Raw genomic sequence first — 17,253 nt, 5'->3', positions numbered from 1 at the left:
TGAAGTTTACTATGTATAATTTATTGTTACTTATCAGCTATGTATTACGATGTCCCTATGTATTATGCAGGCAGATAAAGCAGGATATACAGCTGCTTTTAAAGGGTTCATTGGCAAGAGGAGGACATAACTGCAACTAAAGGGTTAATCGCCAAGAGGAGAACATACTTGTATCTAAAGGATTAATTGTCAAGAGGAGAACATGGCTGTATCTAAAGGATTAATCGTCAAGAGGACATAGCTGCATCTAAAGGATTAATCTTCAAGGGGAGAACATAGCTGTGTCTAAAGGATTGATCATCAAGAAGAGGACAAAACTGTTTTTAAATGGTTAAGGAAACATCTGCTTGTAAAGGCTTATTCTGAGGTTCTCGCTACATACTCATAAAGCCAGCAACCACTCCTCCTTCTTCTGCTGCTTCATTATACACAGGAATCCGTGTTCCATTATTTCTTATACATTAATATTCAGAATGAAGTAAGAAGTAGTAACCCCTACATATATTGATATCTCGCAGAAAAAGGAAGTCTAACACAGCTGTTAAAATAGTGAGACAGTGAAGAGCCTGACTTCTGCCAACTCCAGACTTCCCTTCCTAAAAGGCCACAGCTTTCATCACCAAGTTAGATAAGATTTTTTTAAGTTTTCTAAACCATATATATTTGAGTATCGTCTTATATTTTAACTGTTTGCTTTTTTTAGCATAGTTTGCCTGGAGGTGTTACGTCCTTAAGTTCAAAGTTGTGATTAATTGTCTCAAATCTGGGATGAAAAATAAGTGCATGGGCTGAAGGTATAAAATTAATTCTACAGCATAGTGTAATAGATGTAAAAGTAAGGTTGAGATACTGACGTTTCGACACAGTCCAAAAAAGTGTAGCTCCTGCCAGGATGTCGTGGTCGACCATTCCAATTCTCTTATGTACTAACATTCATCTGAAAATAAAGAAAGTCTCGCCAGCATCCAACAAATGATTATTGGCACGAGAACATGGATACCATATATTACCCGACTGGACAAAGACCATTGGATGGGTCAGTATGGGGTGCCTGTGTTTTAGTGCCAATAAGGGAAATTTTGTTGGATGCCGGTGAAACTTTCTATTTTAAGACTCCAAAAAACATTACTTATTTTCTAAAATGCTAATTTTATTGTGCAGGATTTAACCTAAGGCAGGTAAAAACATATGTAAGACTAAAAGTGTCCATAACCTCTATACAGACTGAGGCCTCCATCACACATCCTGGTGATTCCGGTACTGGGAAAACCAGTACCGGTGAGATCCGTGGTTTGCTTCTATGTGTACATATGTGACATCCATGTGACATCCATGTGCTGTCAATGTGACACTTAGGAAAACCTGTGAAAACCTGACGTGTGCACCATCATTGAATATAATGGGGGTGCATGTGTCTGTATTTAAAAAGTGGACCACATACGGACATAAAAAAACGGAGGTGTGAAGACAGCCTTAAGGAAAGTCTGCTGAATTTGCCAACACTTGAGTTTGGTATCAAGTTACAGCCATCTCTTCATTGTGAATGTTGGACTAGTGAATTGGGCAGCAGCATGAGGGAATCAAGGGTAAAAGGGTGAATCTAATGTGTTTGGGCACTATTAAGTGATATCACTATCAAATTTTAAAAATCAAAATCTCATAATCTAATCTCTTTTCTGATATACTTTAATTAAAAAGTCTCTACCGTTCCCTGACTACTCTATTTTAACTGTTTTGGGGTTTTGTTTTGTTTTTTTACTACTTTCTCTTTGACACTCCTTTTGAGAATCCCAGTGCATGCTGGGATAGTCAAATGAGTCGTCATTACTGATAGAGGCTGCGATCACTGCCCCAACCTCGGCCCCATCCCTGAAACGAAGTTTAATCAGTGACGTTCATTTCAGGGGCTGAGCTAGTCCCTGCCCTACTCAGCATGTCAATACCAACGTATGTGATTAGTAGATTCTTTTCACTGTGTAATATGCACATTGACAGTGCGCTCACTCACCTTTTCTGATAAGTAAAAAGTCAGCAAGAGAGCGCACTGTCAGCAGAAACTTTGTGGGGGAAGCACTGGTCTCTGCTTTTCCTGCATGCCGGCGCACTGTCACTGTGCATATTACACAGTGACAAGAATTACTGAGCATACATCAGAATTGATACTTTTGTCCCCTAATGATGACTCGTCTGACTATCCTAGCATGCCCTGGGATTCTCAAATCAAGTGTCATCACAGAGGAAGTAATAAAGAAAATCAAACAGTTAAATAGAGAGGGAATGGTAGAGACTTTTTCATTGACGTATATTAGAAAAGAGATTAGATTACAACATTAAATAAATAGGTATTTAGGATTAAAATGCATTTTTGTGTTGGGCCACCCCATTAAGAAAGTTTTAGCAAATTTTCTTCATTGTGACATGAATAGTTTGTTATGAATATTTTCACTGTCAGATCTGAAGGCCATCCCCATTTGCTGATACACCTGTGTTGATTCCTTTTCTTCTCAATGTTGTTCTTCTAGATTGTAAAAATGTATTTAGGATATTTTGATGCTTTATGGTTATTATGTGCAGAAAGCAGATATTAGGCACTTTTAAAGGTAACACAGTAAGTTCGCATATTTGTTAATAGATGACTTATCCACATTGTTGTAAAATATTTAAGAATGGATTCCTTTTCCAGATTGTTTGACATTGTCTTTAATTTTGTGTGTGGATCCTGAGGCCCCTCTTCAGCAAGTCCACCTTATATATATCAGCCGAATAGGACGCCATTCTGACTGCACATATACCATGGAGAGGGCTCCCATAACTATGGCCATGATATTTAGTGGCTGTTATTCCCCAGCGGATATCTTGTGTTTACCAGCATGGTGTCAAACACCGACACAGAATCTGGTTCTGCATAGTAAACCACTGAAACTTTACTTTCTCTGTTTGCCGGGTGACTGTCAGCTTCTTGGCTTGTCACACCTGCCAGGAAAAAGAGTAAAGAACATTAAGCTACAAATGTAATCCTAAATGGTCAAGTTTTTAATTTACATTAAAATGCCTTTTATTAAATAAAAATTAATGTGAATGTAAATTCTAGCAATTTTGCAGTTCACTGCTTATTAAAATTTTCAGCCATTTTTGAGATAGTAACACTTAACTTTTGTTTACACCCCGTTACCTTGAACACCGACCACCGCTGCTAGACAGCAGAACTTGAGCAGTGCTTACAAGGGCTTTACTATGAGCTTGTAAGCATTATTTTGAAGCAGTCTGGGATCGCTGGAGCACAATTTTTACTCATAATCCTGGCTAACTACAACACAGTGCTTACAATCTAAAAAGCAGTGGTGGTCGGTCTCCTGGGCAACGAGCTATAAGCAAAAAAAAGTGATAATATCTCAATAACGGTTGCACATTTTAATAAGCTGTTAACTGCAAAACTGCTTTGTTTTACGAGTGTTATCTGACAATATCAATCTAGGAAAATGGGAAGAACACAATAATATTTTCTGGTATGTCGCTTTTTTATGGATTTGTTGGCTTAACCAACTCATTTTCAAGCACCCTGAGTTTAAGGGGCTGAGTCGCTTTCATACCAAAAGTTCTGAAAGTCTCTTAATAGCTGTTTAATATTAATTTGCTTTGCTTGTAGAATAACATTTTTAATAATATTTGCTTCTATCTGTCCCCAATTGGTGCTGTGGCTAATCTGTGCGATTGGGGTCAACTATGACCAGAATTAGCCTCCTTCTCCTTTTGTCATCTGCTCATATAGTGCCTTCTTCCTCCCATGCAGAAGACATTTCTATAGCTATACTAACAAGCTACTTCAGAGATTTCACTCCTTCCCAGTAGCATAAGAATTTGTAATATTTTTTGCTTCCATGTGTCCCCAGTTGGCGCTATGGTTAATCTGTGTGATTAGAGAAAGCTAGGAACAGAATTAGCCTCCTTCCCCTTCTGGCATCTGATGATATAGTGCCTTCTACCTCCTCTGTATAAAGCATTTCCTTAGCTATACTGATAAGCTATTGCAGGAACTTTGCTCCTTCCCTGTAGCATAAGAATTTTTTTTAAATCCGGTACATTTTTATTAATTTTAAATAATTTTATAGAAATAAAAATAGGATATGTAAATCAGAACATTTGAACTCCAACTCAACCCAACATAAGAATTTGTAATATTTTTTGCTTCCATGTGCACTCCATTGGTGCTATGGCTAATATGTCTGATTGGGGTCAGTTATGAACAGAATTAGTCTCCTTCCCCTTCTGGCATCTGACCATATAGAGCTTTCTTCCTCCCTTGCAAAAAGTGTTTCTGGCTATACTGCCATACTATGGCAGAGATTTGCTGCTTTCCTGACAAGCAGGACAGAAAGCTAACCCTGCTGGTCGTTCTGCAGTGATCAGAGGAAAAATGGCTGTGGTTATAGTGACTGAGAGGGTCATAACTCTTCACTGGATCATTTTCTTAAAAAAAAAGCAAGTAAATGGTAAACATTGCTCATTTTTTAAATCATCCATGTAATATAAGAATCTTTAATGATGGGAAAACCTTATTTAATAGAAGCGTGCCCTTATATATTGTCTCCATTAATAAGTTGGAGTGAAAAGTAACTTTAACAAGGGTCTCAGCAGTCCATTAATGAGCAATATGTAATCCGACAGTTTTCCTGTAGTGATACTGCTGGAGAATTGAACACTGACAGTTTTGCCTTTCCTATATTTGGAGTGATTCTCTATGCTGGACACTCCTGTCCTAACTTCTCTAGGTACCGGTGCAGAGAGCGGCACACGGAGAGCGGGGAGTGCATTACCTGCAGCGCTCTCTATTTAACGTGCGTCCTCGTTGGTTACATTGCTCTTCGGTAATCTCACAGACACATTTGCAGTTTTTAGGATTTAAAGTTCTTCGCGGACGACATGGTAGACAAGCAGACCTGAAGAAAGGAAAAAAAAGAGTAGATGTTAGTGATGAGCGAACCTGCCTAAATTTATATTATGCAAATTGCCTCTTCAGAGAGGAAGAGGACGTGAACTCTAGTGCCACCTATTGGAAGTAACGATCCTACTAGTCATTATCAACCCTTTAACGAGCCTTGAAATATGACTTGGGATAAAAGCCAAATAAGAATCTCAATTTGTAGACACATGTTTCGGTGTATTGCCCCTCATCAGTGCAAAGTATGAGATCTGATTTGGCTGGGTGAGAGGCTAAGACTTCAAGACTCCACCTCATTGTAGATTGTAAGCTCTCACGAGCAGAGTCCTTTTATTTTGTTTTATTTTGCTTTAATTATTGTATTATTGTTAATGTTGTTACTTATGACTGTTGTGTTTGAAACTGGGGACGCACTAGAGAGTTTTAAGGACGTATGAGAGGCGCAAAAACAACGCATTGCACACGGACCAATGATTCTCTATGGGGAAGCTCCTATCTGCCGTATATTTCGCAGCCGTATTTTATGGGTGTAGAAAATCGCAGCATTCTGCATTTGTCAGCGTATTGCGCAAAAAATCCACCAATGAAAGTCTATGGGGGCGAGAAAAATACGGATTACACACGGACCATGCGTGTGAATTGTGATAAATACGTACCGGTGTTCTATAGAAAAGCCGGTAATTCAGTGTGGTGTACAGTAAAATCACACTGAAAGGTTAGAATAGAATAGATAAAATAAATGTCTACACATAGAAGAGGCAATTTGCATACACATAGTATAGGTATATATATATATATATATATATATATATATATATATATATATATATAGTCACAAAAATTCCCACGCTAGAGTTCATATGAGTTTATGCCAGCAGGGGGCGCAGCAATGCAAGTCTACGATGCTACGTTCCCCTGCATTCCATTCATTCCCCAGTTTTTACAACCAGGAGCAACAGCTGCATTAGCAGCGCTCCTGGTTGTAAATTTATTTAACCCCTTCAGATGGCTTTACAGCGTGGGACATGACAGAACGTTGGAGACGTATGGGATATTGTTGCTTTTTTATTTTTATTTTTTTTACAGAACGAGGGTCTTCAGGTGGATTAAGTGTGCAATAAAGATTTTAAAACACAATGTGTATTTATTTCATTAAAATACTTTATTCATAATGTGTGTATTATTAACCCTTTACTACTATTGGATTAATAATGGATAGATGTCTTATTGACATCTCTCCATTATTAACTAGGCTTAATATCACCTTACATTAGCAAGGTGACATTAACCCTTTATTACCCCATATCCAACTGCTACTCGGGAGTGGGAAGAGAGAGGCTAAGTGCCAGAATAGGCGCATCTTACAGATGTGCCTTTTCTGGGGTGCCCGGGGGCAGATGTTTTTAGCTGGGGGGGGCCAATAACCATGGTCTCTCTCTAGGCTAATAATATCTGCCCTCAGTCACAGGCTTTCCCACTCCGGCAGAGAAAATTGCACGGGAGCCCACGCCATTTTTTCCGTGATTTAACACTTTATTTTAACAGCTAGAGTCACCAAATTTTGCACACAGACACTTCTAACATTGGTAGTGAGGAATATGTAAAAATATAACGGATATGAAATGGTTTACTGTATGTAAACCATGTCTCATATCCTGTTGGGTTTGATAAGGAGTGCGATGGTGTGATATGCTATGTGGGTATCATTTTTGTGTATATTTCTATTTTACTTATTTTCATGGTGTTCTCTTGTAGAAGGAGTTATTTGCTAGTTGATGAATGGCTGTTGCTGCCATATGATATCAGCCCCACAGTGCTGTATTGTTTGCTAATATGCTAATGACATGTTGACCTAGCTTGTTGAAACAATGAGCCCCTGAGACCTTCCCCCTCCTGACCTGTGAATGAGGAGGGAGACTTAAAATATCAGGGAGGTGAGACACAGATCAGTTCTGTGTGGAATGATGATGTGTTCATAGCACCTCAGAGAGAAAGAAGAGCATATGGACTATGCTATCCTGTCTGCTGGATTGTTGGACTTGTATCCTGTTACTGAACTGCATTCGGCTTCTGGACTATTTTATCCTTTGTGTGGTGGATTGTATATGGACCTTTCATATTTTTGCCTAAATAAAGGTCTTGGGATTGTTCACACTTCCCTCGTTCTGTTGATTGTGTGGTATCGGAGAATGTTGTGAACTATACTTCTTGGCTCCCTCTTGTGGTCACTAGTGGTTTGGCACTTGGATTGTCTTTTCCCAGGTTGGTTCTCACCTGGTTCGTTAGGCCTGGGGTGTTGCTATTTAAACTTCCTGGATTCTCAGTCCAGTGCCTGGCATCGTTGTAATCAGTTCATTTCTGTTTGCTCCTGTCTTCAGGTCCTGGTTCTTTGCAAGATAAGCTAAGTCCTGCTTTCTTATTTTTGTTTATTTGCATTGTTCATATTTTTGTCCAGCTTGTACAAAATGTGATTCCTGATATCGCTGGAAGCTCTAGGGGGCTGATATTCTCCCCCCTCACCGTTAGTCGGTTCGGGGGTTCTTGGATATTCAGCGTGGATATTTTGCAGGGTTTTTTGCTGACCATATAAGTCATCTTACTATCTTCTGCTATTAGTCAGTGGGCCTCTCTTTGCTAAAATCTAGTTCATTCTTACGTTATTATTTGTTGGGGGCTTGTATTATAACTTTGGGGTCTTTTCTCTGGAGGCAAGAGAGGTCTTATTTTCCCTGATAGGGTTAGTTAGTTCTCCGGCTGGCGCGAGACGTCTAGAATCAACGTAGGCACGTTCCCCGGCTACTGTTAGTTGGTTGTGCTAGGATCAGGTATATGGTCAGCTTAGTTACCACTTCCCTATGAGCTGGTATTTATGTTTGCAGACTTTGCTGTAATCTCTGAGATCCTCTGCCATTGGGATCATAACAGGAGAAGGACCCCATGACAACTGGTGGCAGCAGCGGGATCAACAGAGCGTAACCTAATGGAGAACCACCCACAGAGTGAGAACTGAAATTGGACTGTATCCAGTTTACAGGAGAATTTAGAGGAGAGACCTGGGCCTGAACTACCAGGGACTGACTCAAAAGGCCTTAACTGACTTACTGGTAGGTGCCAGCCCGGCCACCTCCTCCCATATGTCTGAAGGACGAGCACTGGAGATGAGGACCCCCACCCCAAAAAGCCAGTGGGTGGTGTGGTACGAAGAAGAGATGGCGGTTCTGGGCCCAGGCATCTCTCAGGAGTACAAGGAGGAGGATGCCCGCCGGGCACAGCGGAGACAAGAAGCAATGGAGCTTGAAAGAGGGAGTAAAGTAATGTGGAATGTAAACCCAACGATCCTGTACGGATCACCAGGACAGAGTTTAAGCCATTTGATGAGGCTTCCGGAGATGTGGAAGGGTTCTTCAAGGACTTTGAGCAGCAGTGTGCTGTGATGGAGGTGCCCCACTCTGGCTGGAAGCGTTTGTTAGTGGGATTCCTGAACGGTAGCCTGGCGGAGGCTTACCGAACCATTGACTCACAGCGGAATCGGGATTGTAACATTGTAAAGCAGACTATCCTGGATTATCATGCTATCACCCCAGACTCATATAGGGCCAAGTTCCGAGACCTCCCATGCACTACGGGGGGATCGTTTAGGATGTATGCACATAAGATGTCCCAGGCATGTCGGAGATGGCTGGAGGCAGAAAGCGCCTTTACTGTGGAAGATGATATACAGGCGTTCCTTATAGAACAATTTCTTGCCAAGTGCCCCGCAGATGTATGGGAATGGGTCCAGAAGCGCACGCCGTGCACCATGGATAGAGCTGCAGCCCTGGCCGATGAAGCCCTTACTATCTGACCTCAATGGAGGAGGCTTCTGGACAATGAATCACGGCCTTCTCCCGCACCCCGCACCCCTCCGATTATATCTGCCCTTCCACCTAGACGCAAGCCGATGACAATCACACCTCACAATCCTGGGCCCCAACAGTTCCGACCATGACCTGGGGGTATCACAGAGAGGAGATGTTATGGGTGTGGGCAACCTGGACATTTGCAGTCTGGCTGTCCCTCAAGGATTCGGAGGGAGCCCCACCTCATCCAGTACATCTTGTGCACTCCATCCCACCTGAGGAAGAGCTACCACCACCCCCACCAGAGTGGACCACCGACCACGGCACCTGTCATGAATCCCCAATGGCTAGGGATAGCACAGGATAAGCAAAGTATAATAAATATCGGACGAGCTCTAGGGTGATGGAACCTGGGCTGACCGCTGCCCTACGCCTGACAAACGCAACTAGAGATAGCCAGGGAGCGTGCCTACGTTGGTTCTAGACGCCACGCACCAGCCTAAGAGCTAACTAGTACTGCAGAGAAAACAAAGACCTCACTTGCCTCCAGAGGAATTAACCCCAAAGATATAGTTGCCCCCCACATGTATTGACGGTGAAATGAGAGGAAGGCACATACATAGAGATGATGTATATAGCTTTAGCAAATAGAGGCCCGCTGAAAACTAGAAAGCAGAATGACACAAAAGGGGACTGAGCGGTCAGCAAAAAACCCTAATCAAAAAAACCATCCTGAGATTACAAGAACCCATGTGCCAACTCATGGCACATGGGGAGAACCTCAGTCCACTAGAGCAACCAGCTAACAAAGAGACATTCTAAGCAAGCTGGACAAAAAACCAAACAACTGAAAATCAGCACTTAGCTTATCCTGAAAGATCTGGGAGCAGGTAGGCAGGAACCAAACAGAGCACATCTGAACACATTGTTAGCCGGCAAGGGAAATGACAGAGAGGCCAGGTAAAATAGGAAACACCCAGCCTCTGATGGACAGATGGAAACCAAAGGCCGCAACCCACCAAAGTCACCCAGTACCAGCAGTAACCACCAGAGGGAGCCCGCAAACAGAATCCACAACAGTACCCCCCCCCTTGAGGAGGGGTCACCGAACCCTCACGAGAACCCCCAGGGCGATCAGGGTGAGCTCTATGGAAGGCGCGGACCAAATCAGTCGCATGAACATCGGAGGCGACCACCCAGGAATTGTCCTCCTGACCATAACCCTTCCACTTAACCAAATACTGGAGTTTGCGTCTGGAAACACGAGAATCCAAGATCTTTTCAACAACATACTCCAATTCTCCCTCCACCAGCACCGGAGCAGGAGGCTCGACCGAAGGAACAACAGGCACCTCATACCTCTGCAACAACGACCGATGGAACACATTATGAATAGCGAACGATGCTGGGAGATCCAAACGGAAAGATACAGGGTTAAGAATCTCCGAGATCCTATAAGGACCGATGAACCGAGGCTTGAACTTAGGAGAAGAGACCTTCATAGGGACAAAACGAGAAGACAACCACACCAAGTCCCCAACAAGAAGTCGGGGACCCACGCGGCGACGGCGATTAGCAAACTGCTGAGTCTTCTCCTGAGATAACTTCAAATTGTCCACCACCTGATTCCAAATGTGATGTAGCCTGTCCACCACCACGTCCACTCCAGGACAATCCGAAGACTCCACCTGACCAGAGGAAAAACGAGGATGAAACCCCGAATTACAAAAAAAAGGAGAGACCAACGTGGCCGAACTAGCCCGATTATTAAGAGCAAATTCGGCCAGTGGCAAAAAAGCAACCCAGTCATCCTGATCAGCAGAAACAAAACACCTCAAATAAGTTTCCAAGGTCTGATTAGTTCGCTCCGTCTGGCCATTCGTCTGAGGATGGAATGCAGACGAGAAAGACAAATCAATGCCCATCTTGGCACAAAACGTCCGCCAAAATCTAGACACAAACTGGGATCCCCTGTCAGAAACGATATTCTCCGGAATCCCATGCAAACGAACCACGTTCTGAAAAAACAAAGGAACCAACTCAGAGGAGGAGGGCAACTTAGGCAAGGGCACCAAATGAACCATCTTAGAAAAGCGGTCACACACAACCCAGATAACGGACATTTTCTGTGAAACCGGGAGATCAGAAATAAAATCCATGGAAATGTGCGTCCAAGGCCTCTTCGGGATGGGCAAGGATAACAACAACCCACTAGCCCGTGAACAGCAAGGCTTAGCTCGAGCACACACTTCACAAGACTGCACAAAGGTACGCACATCCCTAGACAAGGAAGGCCACCAAAAAGACCTGGCCACCAAGTCTCTTGTACCAAATATTCCAGGATGACCAGCCAACACAGAAGAATGGACCTCGGAGATGACTCTACTGGTCCAATCATCCGGAACAAACAGTCTTTCTGGTGGACATCGATCCGGTTTATCCACCTGAAACTCCTGCAATGCGCGTCGCAAGTCTGGGGATACGGCGGACAATATTACTCCATCCCTAAGGATACCAGCAGGCCCAGTGTCTCCAGGAGAGTCAGACACAAAACTCCTGGAAAGAGCATCTGCCTTCACATTCTTTGAACCTGGCAGGTATGAAACCACGAAATTGAAACGAGAAAAAAATAACGACCAACGAGCCTGTCTAGGATTCAAACGCCTGGCAGACTCAAGGTAAATGAGATTCTTGTGATCAGTCAAGACCACCACGCGATGTTTAGCACCCTCAAGCCAATGACGCCACTCCTCAAATGCCCACTTCATGGCCAAAAGCTCCCGATTACCCACATCATAATTGCGCTCGGCGGGCGAGAATTTTCTAGAGAAGAAAGCACATGGCTTCATCACCGAGCCATTAGAACTTCTCTGTGACAAAACCGCCCCCGCTCCAATCTCGGAAGCATCAACCTCCACCTGGAAAGGAAGTGAAACATCTGGTTGACACAACACAGGAGCAGAAGAAAACCGGCGCTTAAGTTCCCGAAAGGCCTCCACGGCCGCAGGAGACCAATCAGCAACATCAGCACCCTTTTTAGTCAAATCAGTCAAAGGTTTAACAATACTGGAAAAATTAGCAATGAACCGACGATAAAAATTAGCAAACCCCAAGAACTTCTGAAGGCTCTTAACAGATGTAGGTTGTGTCCAGTCACAAATAGCCTGAACCTTAACGGGATCCATCTCAATAGTAGAAGGAGAAAAAATGTACCCCAAAAAAGAAATCTTCTGGACTCCGAAGAGACACTTTGAGCCCTTCACAAACAGAGAATTGGCCCGCAAAACCTGAAACACCTTCCTGACCTGTAGAACATGAGACTCCCAGTCATCAGAAAACACCAAAATATCATCCAAATACACAATCATAAACTTATCCAGATATTCACGGAAAATATTGTGCATAAAGGACTGAAAGACTGACGGAGCATTGGAGAGTCCAAAAGGCATTACCAAATACTCAAAATGGCCCTCAGGCGTATTAAATGCAGTTTTCCACTCATCACCCTGTTTTATCCGCACCAGATTATACGCACCACGAAGATCTATTTTAGTGAACCACCTAGCCCCCTTAATGCGAGCAAACAAATCAGTAAATAATGGCAATGGATACTGGTATTTGACTGTAATCTTATTCAGAAGGCGATAATCTATACAAGGCCTCAGGGAACCATCTTTTTTTGCCACGAAAAAAAAACCTGCTCCCAGAGGGGACGAAGATGGACGGATATGTCCCTTTTCCAAGGACTCCTTAATATAATTCCGCATAGCAGTATGCTCTGGCAGTGACAGATTAAATAAACGACCCTTAGGGAACTTACTGCCAGGAATCAATTCTATAGCACAGTCACACTCTCTATGGGGAGGGAGCGAATTGAGCTTAGGCTCCTCAAAAACATCCCTATAATCCGACACAAATGCAGGGATCTCCGAAGGAGTAGATGAAGCTATAGAAATCGGAGGTGCATCATCATGAACCCCGTGACATCCCCAGCTTAGCACAGACATTGTTTTCCAGTCCAGGACAGGATTATGAGTTTGTAACCATGGCAGACCAAGCACTAGTACATCATGTAAATTATACAGTACAAGGAAGCGAATCACCTCCTGATGAACGGGAGTCATGCGCATGGTCACTTGTGTCCAATACTGCGGTTTATTCATAGCCAATGGTGTAGAATCAATTCCTTTCAGAGGAATAGGAACTTCCAGAGGCTCTAGACTAAAACCGCAGCGTTTAGCAAATGACCAATCCATAAGACTCAGGGCAGCGCCTGAATCCACATAGGCATCGACGGAAATGGAAGACAGTGAAAAAATCAGAGTCACAGACAAAATGAACTTAGACTGCAGAGTATCAATGGCAAAAGATTTATCAACCCTTTTTGTGCGTTTAGAGCATGCTGATATAACATGAGCTGAATCACCACAATAAAAACACAAACCATTTTTCCGCCTATAATTTTGCCGTTCACTTCTGGACTGAATTCTATCACATTGCATAGTCTCAGGTGCCTGTTCAGAAGACACCGCCAACTGGTGCACGGGTTTGCGCTCCCGTAAACGCCGATCAATCTGAATGGCCATAGCCATAGACTCATTCAGACCTGTAGGCGCAGGGAACCCCACCATAATATCCTTAATGGCCTCAGAAAGACCATTTCGGAAGTTTGCAGCCAGGGCGCACTCATTCCACTGAGTAAGCACCGACCATTTCCGAAATTTCTGACAATATATTTCCGCTTCATCATGCCCCTGAGAGAGGGCCAATAAAGCCTTTTCAGCCTGAATCTCTAGGTTAGGTTCCTCATAGAGCAATCCCAATGCCAGAAAAAACGCATCCACACTGAGCAATGCAGGATCCCCTGGTGCCAATGCAAATGCCCAATTCTGAGGGTCGCCCCGTAGGAACGATATAACAATCTTGACCTGTTGAGCAGGGTCTCCAGAGGAGCGAGATTTCAAAGAGAGAAACAATTTACAATTGTTCCTGAAATTCAGGAAGGTAGATCTATCTCCAGAAAAAAACTCTGGAATAGGAATTCTAGGTTCAGACATGGGAGTGTGAACAACGAAATCCTGTATGTTTTGAACCTTTGCCGCGAGATTACTCAGGCTGGAAGCCAAACTCTGGACATCCATGATAAACAGCTAAGATCAGAGCCATTCAAGGGTTAAGAGGAGGTAAGAAGCAGCTAGACAGCAATTAAGGGCTAGGCAGCAAAACTCTGAAGGAAAAAAAAAATAAAAAATTTTCCTTGAACACTTCTTTTCCTCCTGCTTCAGCCCAAACAATTAACACTTTGTAGGCCGGCTATACTGTCATGCATCCCCAATGGCTAGGGATAGCACAGGATAAGCAAAGTATAATAAATATCGGACGAGCTCTAGGGTGATGGAACCTGGGCTGACCGCTGCCCTACGCCTGACAAACGCAACTAGAGATAGCCAGGGAGCGTGCCTACGTTGGTTCTAGACGCCACGCACCAGCCTAAGAGCTAACTAGTACTGCAGAGAAAACAAAGACCTCACTTGCCTCCAGAGGAATTAACCCCAAAGATATAGTTGCCCCCCACATGTATTGACGGTGAAATGAGAGGAAGGCACATACATAGAGATGATGTATATAGCTTTAGCAAATAGAGGCCCGCTGAAAACTAGAAAGCAGAATGACACAAAAGGGGACTGAGCGGTCAGCAAAAAACCCTAATCAAAAAAACCATCCTGAGATTACAAGAACCCATGTGCCAACTCATGGCACATGGGGAGAACCTCAGTCCACTAGAGCAACCAGCTAACAAAGAGACATTCTAAGCAAGCTGGACCAAAAACCAAACAACTGAAAATCAGCACTTAGCTTATCCTGAAAGATCTGGGAGCAGGTAGGCAGGAACCAAACAGAGCACATCTGAACACATTGTTAGCCGGCAAGGGAAATGACAGAGAGGCCAGGTAAAATAGGAAACACCCAGCCTCTGATGGACAGATGGAAACCAAAGGCCGCAACCCACCAAAGTCACCCAGTACCAGCAGTAACCACCAGAGGGAGCCCGCAAACAGAATCCACAACAGGCACCATAGATACCCGACCTGGAGTGTACGGACTCTGGCCTTTGTCCATCAGAAATACAGAGACACGGGGGCATTCCTGACTATCGCTGACCCCCGTGTGGTTCGACCTGAGGCAATTCACCAGAGCCCGGGAATTCCCATTGTCCTGGCGGGGGGTGTCTATAAATATATACAGCAAGCTTTGGTACGTTTGGATTATGGTTTTGGAAACAACTGTTGGATTGGAGTTATGGGAGGACTTCCTGCAGATATCCACCTTGGAAATGACATTGGGGAGTTACAAAGTCATTTTGTGGGAGCAGAAGGTCCGTGGGCCTCTCACTCTTCTGAAAGAACAATTGGAGGGAGATATCACAGATACCGGAACGCCCATCATTCCCTATGTTCTAGAGTTCAGAGACTGTCTCGCCCGGCTAGCTACCTTGGCTAATGAACATCAGCGAATGGCCCAGTCCAGTCAAAAAGCATGGTATGACCATAAAGCCAGGACCCGGGAATTTATGGACAAGTGCTCATAATTATTGCAACCCCTGCCACTGTAAAAGGAACTATAAACTATTGAGCAATGTAGACTAAAGTGAGCAGGCCAGAGGTCTGTGTAGACCTCATAGCGTGCTCACTTATTATGAGGGAGGAGAGGTTGTGATGGTGTGATATGCTATGTGGGTATCATTTTCGTGTATATTTCTATTTTACTTATTTTCATGGTGTTCTCTTGTAGAAGGAGTTATTTGCAAATTGATGAATGGCTGTTGCTGCCATCTGATATCAGCCCCCACAGTACTGTATTGTTTGCTAATATGCTAATGACATGTTGACCTAGCTTGTTGAAACAATGAGGCCCTGAGACCTTCCCCCTCCTGACCTGTGAATGAGGAGGGAGACTTAAAATATCAGGGAGGAGAGACACAAATCAGTCCTGTGTGGAATGATGATGTGTTCACAGCATCTCAGAGAGAAAGAAGCATATATGGACTGTGCTATCCTCTGTCTGCTGTATTGTTGGACTTTTATACCGTTACTGAACTGCATTCGTGTTCTGGACTATTTTATACTCTGTGTGGTGGCTCGTATATGGACCTTTCGTATTTTTGCCTAAATAAAGGTCTTGGGATTGTTTACTATACTCTAGCTCTGCTCTGTTGATTGTGTGATACCGGAGAAGGACCCTGTAACAAGTAGATAGCAAAAGCCGGCAATTTAATTACCGGCTTTTAAGCTATCTAGAGCTGTATGAAATATAAATAAATATATATATATATGTGTCTCACTGATATATATATATATATATATATATACTGTATAAATGTTTTCACGAATATTTGCATCCATGGACCCATTCTATGTCCATTTTGCAAGCCGGCGAGAAAATCTCGCCGTAAAGATGTCATACGGATGACACACGGATAATTTTTAGAGAAAAAATTGCATCGTCGCGTTGAATATGGATCACTGTTCAGGAACTTTTCTGCGTATTACGCCTGTAAAAAACAGACCGTATTTCCCTACGCTAAGTGTGACACCGGCCTTAAACTGTAAAGCGCTGTGGAATATGTTGGCGCTTTATAAATAAAGATTATTATTATTATTAGATATCACTTCTCTTTTGATGATGTCACAAAAGAAATTAAGTAACTGGGATTTACAAAATGAGGGTACAAATCCGCGGCAGGATCAGATAGAACTTTCTGTGGAGCATCCTTGGACCATGGAATGGAAAAGCTGCATGCTAGTTCAGGATCATGTTAATCCTTTTTTTTTTATATCTCTGGTTTCTGCCTGGAAAAGATGTTTTGCCCTAGAGTTTCATATCCTGGTTTAACGAGACACAAAACCTAAATTCTGTCTTCTTTGTGTCTGTGGTGGTGCAAAACATTGTTCTTTTAAAGCAACCATTGAGATCTTTTCAATATATCTTCATCATTACTTTATGTCCAATACCTGCAGTTTGATTCTGAACTTCCAGAAAGACTTAGGGCTCATTTACATGTCTGATTTTTCTGGGTATGATTTTTACAGACTGATTATTCTGATCAGACTTTGATCAGAGTGTCGTCCGTTTTTTCTTGTACGTGGAAAAATTATAATAAAAAAGTTCTTTAGTTTCTGCATTCTGACAGTCCTTGAAAATCAGAGCACAGTCGGATGCCATCTGAGTGCAGTCCAATTTTTTTCACGGACCCATTGACTTGCATTGCCAATTTTGATCCGACCTTCAGATCAAAATCGGACATGTCTCCACAATTTTCCACTAACTTCTCGGTCAGCGAAAAATCACTAGCATTCGAATGGCCCCATAGATTATGAGAGGTACAAGTGCTATCCATGAAAACCACTGATAGCGCTCGTACGTAAAAATCGGACGCCTGATTGAGCCCTCAGGCAAAGATTTTTCAGCTAGTGA

General features: G+C 43.1%; 1 protein-coding gene across 3 annotated transcripts in view; it reads right to left on the bottom strand.

Moving 5' to 3' along the window:
- Positions 1 to 2,286: 2,286 nt before the first annotated feature.
- LOC143806751 (vascular endothelial growth factor A-like) overlaps positions 2,287 to 17,253 on the bottom strand; it is a 54,535-nt gene continuing 39,568 nt past the window's right edge. For all 3 annotated transcript variants that reach the window (XM_077287600.1, XM_077287599.1, XM_077287598.1), the window contains exons 8-9: positions 4,815 to 4,937; positions 2,287 to 2,973 (exon numbers count right to left, since the gene is read on the bottom strand). In XM_077287600.1, the coding sequence (XP_077143715.1) occupies positions 2,952 to 2,973; positions 4,815 to 4,937 (145 nt within the window). In that variant the 3' untranslated portion in view covers positions 2,287 to 2,951. The remainder of the gene's footprint in view (positions 2,974 to 4,814; positions 4,938 to 17,253) is intronic.

This window comes from Ranitomeya variabilis, chromosome 2 (assembly GCF_051348905.1).
Source record: "Ranitomeya variabilis isolate aRanVar5 chromosome 2, aRanVar5.hap1, whole genome shotgun sequence".
NCBI lineage: Eukaryota > Metazoa > Chordata > Amphibia > Anura > Dendrobatidae > Ranitomeya > Ranitomeya variabilis.
This window is presented reverse-complemented; position numbering and strand designations above follow the sequence as displayed.